The 9,328-nt window shown below is 40.2% G+C and overlaps 1 protein-coding gene across 1 annotated transcript; it reads right to left on the bottom strand.

Annotated features, from left to right (window-relative positions):
• Positions 1–211: 211 nt before the first annotated feature.
• LOC146664713 (muscarinic acetylcholine receptor M2-like) lies at positions 212–8,492 on the bottom strand. Its single transcript, XM_085411046.1, has 4 exons — positions 8,371–8,492; positions 3,629–3,851; positions 2,549–3,412; positions 212–1,106 (listed from the first exon to the last, which is right to left on the bottom strand). The coding sequence occupies exons 2-4, from the start codon at positions 3,818–3,820 to the stop codon at positions 783–785; spliced, it is 1,380 nt and encodes a 459-aa protein (XP_085267172.1). The 5' UTR covers positions 3,821–3,851; positions 8,371–8,492; the 3' UTR covers positions 212–782.
• Positions 8,493–9,328: the final 836 nt, after the last annotated feature.

Below are 9,328 nucleotides of genomic sequence, written 5' to 3' on the forward strand. Positions count from 1 at the left end.
TTGGTTAAGTTTTTTTCATATCGGATGATAGCCAATGGGAAAAAAATAATATTAGCAGAAATGAAGGAAAAAAAGAGGACACCCAGGTTATGACAAATAACTCTGATTCCAAACTGTCATCCTTTTTATTTACACAAATCAGAGAAAAAGAGGGAAGACACAGGCACGTTTAATAGTCGCACACGTCTCACAACATCACAGATTACAGGTTCCATTAATGTGAAATGTAAGTTTAGCACGACACACAGGACACGCATCACTTCACAGCTGCTAATTCTCTTTTCTCCCGTGGATTTAGTATAAAGACATGGTTCATTTTTAGAGCTTAGCTCTAATGCTCTCATAATAGTATAATTTTCAATCACATCTTTTTTAAACTACCTTCACAAAACCATCACAACAAGCACATTTTAAACAACAAACTGCACAAGTTTGTGTAGAAGTAGCAAAAAGAGGAAATAAAAAAAGAAATAAAACTCCAAGTGACTGTTATGCAAAAGTATTTTTCAGACAGTCAGTAAAGCTCATTGAAATTAGTTCCATTTAAGTCTTTGAAAGTTTGACTTTATAATATGATTATGAGTTAAATCACAGTTTTATTTTCAGTGGAAGAAGGGGGCTGGGGGGGATTCTACCACCGAAAAGCAACATGAAGTAATTGCACAACAAGACCACACTTTATCTATGTATCTATGTTTCCAACTTTCGAAATCATTCTTTAAAAGATTTGTCACATTATTCAGATTCCACCACAAACACAGTAAAGCATTTGCACCCCCTGCTCATCGTGAAGTGCGTATGTTCTTGTACTGGCACAGAAGCAGCTGCTTGAAGGTGTTCTTGAAGGTGGCGTTGCAGAGGGCATAGCAGGCTGGGTTGATGGTGCTGTTGATGTAGCACAGCCAGTAGCCAATGGTCCACAGCGTGTTGGGGATGCAGATGGAGCAGAATGTGTTGATAAGCACCATCACGTTGTACGGCGTCCACGTGACGACAAATGCAACCAGGATGGCCATGATGGTGCGTGTGACCTTTTTCTCCCTGGAAGAAATTCCCCTCTTTTTCCACTTTGCCACAGCGTTTTCACTCATCGCGCGCATTGTTACCTGAAAAATGACAGTAGAAGAAGAAAAGAGTTCTATTGTTTCTTTTTAGTGTGTTTGTGTGTGTGTGTGTGTGTGTGTGTGTGTGTGTGTGTGTCACTCCTGTGTAAGTCCAACATAACCTTCCATACCTGTGTTGGTACCAAATGAGCTGTTCTGAGTATTTCACAAACTGCTGGGATTTTCCCACAACACCATCTCTTGGGTTTACAGAGAATGGTCCAAAACAGAGAAAATATCCAGCTAATGCCAGAGGTCAGAGAAGAATGGCCAGACTGTTTCTAGCTGACAGGAAGTCATCAGTAAACAAAATAACCAATTGTTGCAACAGTATTCAGAAGAGCATCTCTGAATGAACAACAACACAGAAGACCTCACACGCTTGTCAGCTAAGAACTGGAACCTAAGGCTCAAATCATCTCAAACTCATTTTTCGAACATAATGAGTTCACTGTATTCAAATCTCCTCCACAGTCACCAAAACTCAATCCAGTAGTGCACCATCTGGATGTGGTGGATCATCATGGATGTGCGACTGACAAATGTTAAGTGTCTGAAACAAGTGTGTGATGCTATCATTGCAATATGGACCAAAATATCTGAGAAATACTTTCAGTATTGAATCTCTGTCAAGGAAAATTAAAGAAAATCTGAAAGTGTATCAATTTCACACTGAGATCAAAGAAAAGTAAGAACGACCCAAAACAACAACACGGAAGTTTCAACCACACAAAAATGCTTCATAGAGCTGAATGAATGCAGTCATGCTAGCAACTCTGTGAGGCTGCCATCAGGCACAAAGATCACTTAAATTAAATCTAATATCATTTTATTCCTTTTTTTTCTTCACCATGGTTACCATCTTCATTTATATGGTTACCAGTTTACTTGAATAAGTAAGAGTGGTATTTGGTTAGCTGCTACCTATCTGCTAAGTTACATCAACGGACAGAACATATCGACTATGTTTGTGGTGTTTAGTAATTCATTTTTACTAAAAATTATCTGACTAATAATATGTCCTGTTGTGCTGTTAATTACACCACCTAACTACTTTCTGCTCATTTGAGTTAAATTCAGTTATTTTGTTTAATTTATGTTTGCTGCACCCTTAGCACCTCTTTGTGTGTACATTAGCTAGCATTAGCTTACAACTCAGCACTGGACTCTCTTGTCCTAATACTTATTCCAAAAAAAAAAAAAAGATTGTGAACTTCTAGATATTTTCTTTATGGTCCAGATTATAAACTGTTCCAGATGTATTCTTTAAACTACAGGCACCAAACTTATGATGCCTCTAAAATAAAGACAACTTCTGCTGAGCTATTAAATATGGTGATAAAAAAAACAACTTTTAATTAACAACAAACTTGACATGACCAAACCCATGACTGCTTTAAATTGTAATAAATCTGGCCAATTAAGGATGAATATCTTTTGATTACCTTAAACAGAGTTTTCGTGACTAGCATTTGAGCGTCAGCTGCTGAGTTTTTCCGAGAAGATGGTTGGGCTTCATTTTTCCCAATATTTGAGTTTTTCCGTGACGAAGGTGGAATCTCAGCATCCTTGGATGTCGAAGCCTGAATGCTATCTGATGTGGAGTCCACCTGGTTGGTTCGGTCTTCCTTGCACGGACCGATTCCGTTCTGTTGCTGTTTCTGCTGGAGCATTTCCTTCTCCTTGCCATCTGCAGCCTCTTCCTGAACCTTTTTTGTTGCAGTGGTGTTCTCACCTCCTTCCTCCTGGCTGTTAGAAGGAGCTTCTCCCAGACTAGTGCCTGAGGTCTTCCTGCTGTCTTTCCTCATGCGGCTGCGACTGGCCTTGGAGATGCGCCAGTAAAGGTAGATCATGATGGCCACAGGTAGGTAGAAAGCCGCGATAGCCGTCCCGAAGGTCACCGCTGGGTTGGAGAAGAACTGGATGTAGCACTCATTGGGTTTCACAGTCCTTCCCCCAACTATGAACTGCCAGAACAAAATTGCAGGAGCCCACAGGATGAAGGACAAGACCCATGCTGCTGCAATCATCAGCCCTGCTATTTTGGTGCTGCGCCGCACTGGGTAGCTAAGCGGTTTGGTGACACAAAAGTAACGGTCAAAACTGATGATGAGCAAGTTCATGACTGAGGCGTTGCTCACAACATAGTCGACAGCCAGCCACAGGTCACACACCACTGCTCCTAGGGGCCAGAACCCAATCACAATGTAGACGGTGTAGAGGTTCATGGAGCAGACACCAATAATCAGGTCTGCGCAAGCCAGGCTGAACAGGAAGTAGTTGTTGACGGTCTGCAGGTTCCTGTTTACCTTTAGAGGAACAACATAGAGGAGGCTGTCAGATGCTAATCTTTTTTGTGCAATGTGATGTGTGTTTTCTCGTTTCTATTAAATTACCACTCTGTGCTGGGTTGCACATGTTCAAGTCTTATCTGTAAGTCTGGCTGTGCTGTTCAAGGTGTCCAGAGATGGATGTTTGAATCACACTCATTAATCATGAAGGATCAAAACAGGAAAACCCCAAACCTTTATAGAGAGCATGACCAGGATGTTTCCAATGACAGTGATCAGACTCAGAGATCCTGCAACGAGAATGATGAGCGCTATCTCCAAAGTCGTGTACGGGCTTCGAAAGAAGAGGCCAGTGCCATTGCTGACACTGATGTTGCTAGCGTGGGATGAATTGAGAATCTCCATGCTGTCCAGCATCCTTTGCATGCTTCAAGCGTCGTTCACATATGTGCAAAACCTGAAAAGAAGAGAGATTATAAAACATAAGTTTTTAGTACTATAGGTTTGTTTTTGGTTTTTTGGGGGGGCCGGGGGTGTTCAAATTATTCAGTATCTTTCTATGTGTAGATGCAAAATCATGCAAAATTGTGCAGAACTTGCAGCATGTAAATGATTCGCAGGTGTTTTTGTGCTAACAGCTTGCTCCCGGTGAAAAGAACGGACAGGTGTGCAAATAAAGGTCACAGCAGCTTTGTTTACAAAGTCACAGCCACATCTCACAAACAGGAATAACATGTTAAAACGGCTTTGATGCTAATGGAGATGCTGACATGTTGATTCTGAAAAATGAACAGTTTCAGTAGAATTATTGTGTTAATTTACTTTTTTAAGAACTCTTTAAAATGGATATGCTGCAGTCTTTCCCAGCCTTCACTGTGCGACAAGCTGGTTACATACTGGAGTTAAACATGCTTGTCTTTGGGCTTTAGGAAAAATATGGACCACACTGAGAAAACACACACTGTCAGCAGGTTTGAAGCCAGAATCCAGATAACAGACCACTGTAACAGATCGCTGTAAAGCACTGCAGCACCACGGAACAATATCAAATCTTTCATGTTGGTTAAACTTTGCTACATTTTATCCTTTGCTAATATTTATTTTCCCTCTTTTTCTCTTGTATGTTTAAACTATGTAAATCTCAAAGGATCTAAAAATAGCGTGTGTGCCCACAAAACAACTTTCAAATGCCACAAAAAGAATGCATATGCAAGTGTGCATGAATCTCTAGCTTTGAGCTTTGTGTGTCTGGCTCCCAGAAATCTTAACCAATCCACTCTTTCCTGGGAGCTTGAACGAGGACATCTACAGTTTACAATTTTCAAAAATGCCCTGAGAGAGTGTCTAATCTTTGCAGGAGAGTCATTTCAAAAAGATCAAGTTGGTCGCTTCATGCTGCAGGCGTCATTTTCTGCTCCTGGATATGTAAAAGGGACTGCCTGGCATATTTGGGTAAATTCAAACATGTGTGTGTCCACATGAGCTTGTGTGTTTGGCTCTTTCAGACAGATGTCCACCAGTGTATGAATGTGAGAGTGAATGAATAGTGGTATTGTAAAGCGCTTTGGGTGCCTTGAAAAGCGCTATATAAATCCAATCCATTATTAAGTCTTAATAGAAGCTGCGGTTTTTATGTTAAGACAGGACAGATTCTCTGAGGCTAAAGAAGCGTTATCCGCAGACTTGTGTCTGCAGTGAGAAAAAAGGGAGGATGGGGGTCTTTTCTTTGGCACTGGAACTGCTTGTTCTGCGAGTTATGAAAGCCTGTTTGGGTGAGCGTACAAACAGATTTCCACTGGGGCCACCCACGCTCGAGATTCAGGCGCTCGTGGTGCTGTCAGGTGATTTAGATAAAAGCATTCAGTAAATAACAGATGATATGCATATGGGGATACCGCTTCTTTTAAATTACTACCGAGCCGCGTATTTAAAATGATCCCGGGCAGGCAAAACATACCAATTATGTATCTCAATTGTTAAGCATCATTACTGTTACTATTATATTAAAAATGAAGAAACATCAGAAATAGTGGCAAAACAACGTGATTAACTAGTCTGTTCTGATCAGAGAATCAATAAAAAGATACTTAGTTGAGACCACGAGGGTTGGTGCATACTGCTAAAACCCTGTAAGTGACTCCATTAGGCCACATGATAACATCATACTGTACCTGAAAGATGTTTCCTTCCTGCTCTTACAGCCAGATTAAACTCTATTACAGCATGTTGAACTCCATCGCTTACTCATTAAAGACCCATTCCAGGTCTTTTCAGTCACAGATACAAAAAGAGTGTGTGTGTGTGTGTGTGTGTGTGTGAGAGAGAGAGAGAGAGAGAGAGAGAGAGAGAGAGAGAGAGAGAGAGAGAGAGAGAGAGAGAGAGAGAGAGAGAGTTCAGAGCCTAACGGTGATGATTTGTAAAGTCAGAAAAATGTAAAATTGATGCACATCAAAGGGAGGACAACAAAAGGTAGGATGTTACATTTGAGTGTTAAGGACTGACTTTGGCTCAAGGTCAAATTTATGATCATATCATTCATCAATCACTTCTCATTAATGAATTGAGAGCAATGAACTGACAGTGGCCCTTTTAAGTAAAAATACTTGTACTACGGTACATAAATATTATCATAAAAGTACAGTTTGCTTTATGGACATGCTGATGGGGGCCTGTTCTTACTTTGTTGTTAAGTCAGTTATATTCATAACAGCACACTGCATTTTAAAAGCAGTTCACGTGTTTTTTTCTTTAAAGAGTTTTTAAAGAAAAATATAAAGTCTCTTATATTTACAGAAAAAGCTGCACAAAATGTGATATTTGAAAGTGAAAAAAGAAATGACTGCTTATATTAAAAAGAAGCTGCAAGCAGCCTGACTCAATACTCATTTCTTTATGGGCCCCATGATAAAGGAGCCCATAAAAATTTTAATAGGTCAGCTTTATTCTATGAACAATAAAGATATCTCTATCTATAAAAGGGTATTTTTGGCTACTGCTTCATTTCCTAAGAATAATAAATTCACATGTTTGATTTGGCACATGCCCTTCCTGATGTGATCCTCTTATATGTCCGGGTTTGGGACCAGCATTAGGACACACTAGCTTGTAACACCCCGAGGCTGGCTTTGTGCCTCGTCCCTGTCAAACTGGGGGTCTGTTGCTGTAAAGCAGTTGTGTCAACCACTACACCTTGTAGCCACAACAAATGTCCTGTATCTATAGAAGAGCAATAACACGATTCTTGGAGAAGAAACTCTCTCGACATGCCAAGCAACTGGTTGTACAAAGGTTCACAATACTTAAAATAACTGGATGCATTATTTTAAGTAGGTAGGTTTTGACATTAGGTATTCTCTTGCAGTTGTACTTGAATGCAGCACTTATGTGTCAGTCAGATGTGTTTAACTTTATGTAGCTGTTCTAGTGACTTTACTGATTAACCGAGTAAATTATCTTAATTATCAAGTTGCTCAGTGGGCTTCGCCAGAGATTTTCCAACGTGATGTAGAGTTCGCTAAGGAGATTGTTGCCTCCTCTCAAGGCCATCCTCACTTCTTCTCTCTTCACACTAATAAGACCTACATTACTGGATCTCCCTAATTGGTATGCAGGGCTACTGGAAAGAGTCACAGAGGCAAACCATATTTCTTTGACAGGCACAGAAACATAGTAATTAGATCCAGCAGATGCTGCCTGCAACAGCTGCACCGGTAATATGGTTCTAGGATACAGTCCTCTGACTGGGCGAGCTCGGTTTAAAAAAGTCTTTGATACCATGAACGATACACCGGGCGGCTGCAGACTTACTGCCGGATGAGACGTGGGAACAGCAGGTTTGTTTGCAGAGAAAAGAGCAGGTATGGAAACACGTCTGCAACTGCAGATGTTTCACAGCGCTTACGGGATTTAATGGCTATAGGGATCAAAGTGTGGTAGCTCCGTTTTATATTGATCTGTGCCGTAGTTTTATTGTTCAGTTCTTTAGAAGACAAACATCCGTCTAACTGTAAAATGCAACACCACACTGAATGTTTAAACAGGATTTTAAATGAAATAAATACGTATAGCACAAACAGTTTCAGTTAGTTTAATTTGTAAGGTTAACATTTCATGAATTTAAAAAGTGTTTTTTTTTTTTCCACCGTCACGTTTCGCAGCAAATGTTCCTTATGTTATGGCACTAATTCATACTTGTTTTTTTCATCTCAGAGAACTGTGTCTTGAATGTGAAAAGTGGGAAATTTCACATCAGCCTGAGCTTTGGCTTCACAGAGCGGTGCAACTGAGAGAAGAGAAAACCACTGAATGCCCAGTGTAGCACTGAGAGTGAGAAAACACAAAAATACCACAGCAACTAGAGAGTGAAGGTTTATAAAAATAAAACTGAGAAGTTTCAAGTTGGTGAGTTAGAGGAAATTTCCCATTTAAACAATTTGTTTTTTGTTTTTTTTTTTGTAATAAGGGGATTCCTCGGGAGCGGGGAAACCAGGGAATCCAGAGTCTGGATCTGATGCTGAGTGAAACCTTTTGTGTCAGGAGAGAAATTAAGATTAAACATCTCCTAAAAGGTCTCAGGGGAACAATAGACGCCAGGTTTACTTTGCTCTCAATTCAATCTTTATCAGGAAACTGAACTGAACAACAAGCCACGGATAAAATGTCAATCAATATATTGATGTATCATTATAATGCTTTAACATTTCATGTGAGACTGTTTCTTTAAAGAATATCCTTAGCTGACTTTGTTTCCTTTGAATCAAAGTGGTTATAAATTTTTTTTACATACATTACATACAAAGTTCCCGTGGGAATAAAAATTTAGGAAAACATTTCCCATCTTTTGACTCTACCGCTGCCTCAGCGAGCAGACATTAAATGTGTTCCATGGAAGTTTTTCCAAGTCTGCATAATTTTTCTAACAGAGTGTTCTTACCTGCAGGAGTTTGGTAGAAATCTGCAGAAAAATCTTATCTTACCTCATCTGCAGAGAACGACACAGGTGAACTGTTTTGAAGTCGTCCATGTTACTCTCTCTTCTCCCGACACACTGGAGTGGAGAGCAAAGCAGAAAGTAACCTGACATTCATGACACTCCTCCTCTGACAAGAACCAGTGTGTGTGTGTCTGTGTGAGAGAGACAGAGAGAGAGTTTGTTTGTGTGTTAGAAATATAGACGGATAGAGTAGGGAGGGGTTTGTGGGAGCTATTAGTGACTGTGGTGCTGAATCCCTCAAGCTAGGGTTGCAAGTTTCAGTAAGCAGGAGATGGAGACGGACGGAGAGAGAAAGAGAGATGTTTGTTTCAGGACCATGGAGAGCACTTGCCTCTGTGGCACAAACACATCATATTCTCCAGAGCTGTAGGCAATCAAGTGGAGAGAAGTATGAATGGATCTGGGATGAGATAAAATGGTAAAGCACTATTAAAAAAGAGGACAAAGAGAGAGGTTCGCTCTGTTACTCTGTTGCTGCAGGACGCTAACCTTTCAGACTGTTGTTTTGACCTTTTAACCAAACTGGTGACGCAGACTGCCCCAGTTGGTAGATGACCTTACTTTGATGGAATTACCACTGAGGATAATGGTCCCTCTCCACAAAACAATACAGTAAATGAAACAAGGACCGTGCTATCAAATAAACCAGAGTCCTGCATCTAACATAATTGCTATGAGAAAATATCAGATGATTTATTGTGGTTGTCCCATCCAGACTTTGAGCACAACCACAGAACATTTGAAATTCTGAGTATCATCACAGATGTATTTTTGTTTGTTTGTTTGTTGTTATTTTTACAGTAATATCTTTGAAAACTGCATTGGTAAGGACATAAGCGCCACCTCTACTATTTCTTCATTTGTCAAGAACACAAATCAATATCATTGTCTGTCTGTCTGTCTGTCTGCAGTTGGGTGTGTTTGTTTCCTGTCTCCTATAA

The sequence above is a fragment of the Rhamphochromis longiceps genome, linkage group LG7, assembly GCF_057381845.1.
Source record: "Rhamphochromis longiceps isolate RC_006_pf linkage group LG7, R_longiceps_female_GT1.1, whole genome shotgun sequence".
Taxonomy (NCBI): domain Eukaryota; kingdom Metazoa; phylum Chordata; class Actinopteri; order Cichliformes; family Cichlidae; genus Rhamphochromis; species Rhamphochromis longiceps.

Coding starts and splice junctions, on each gene's coding strand:
- LOC146664713 (XM_085411046.1), bottom strand. CDS start 3,820: ATGCAAAGGATGCTGGACAGCATGGAGATTCTCAATTCATCCCACGCT. Junction 3,413..3,628: donor TGGTCATGCTCTCTATAAAG/GTTTGGGGTTTT, acceptor GTTCCTCTAAAG/GTAAACAGGAACCTGCAGAC. Junction 1,107..2,548: donor TCACGAAAACTCTGTTTAAG/GTAATCAAAAGA, acceptor GTCATTTTTCAG/GTAACAATGCGCGCGATGAG.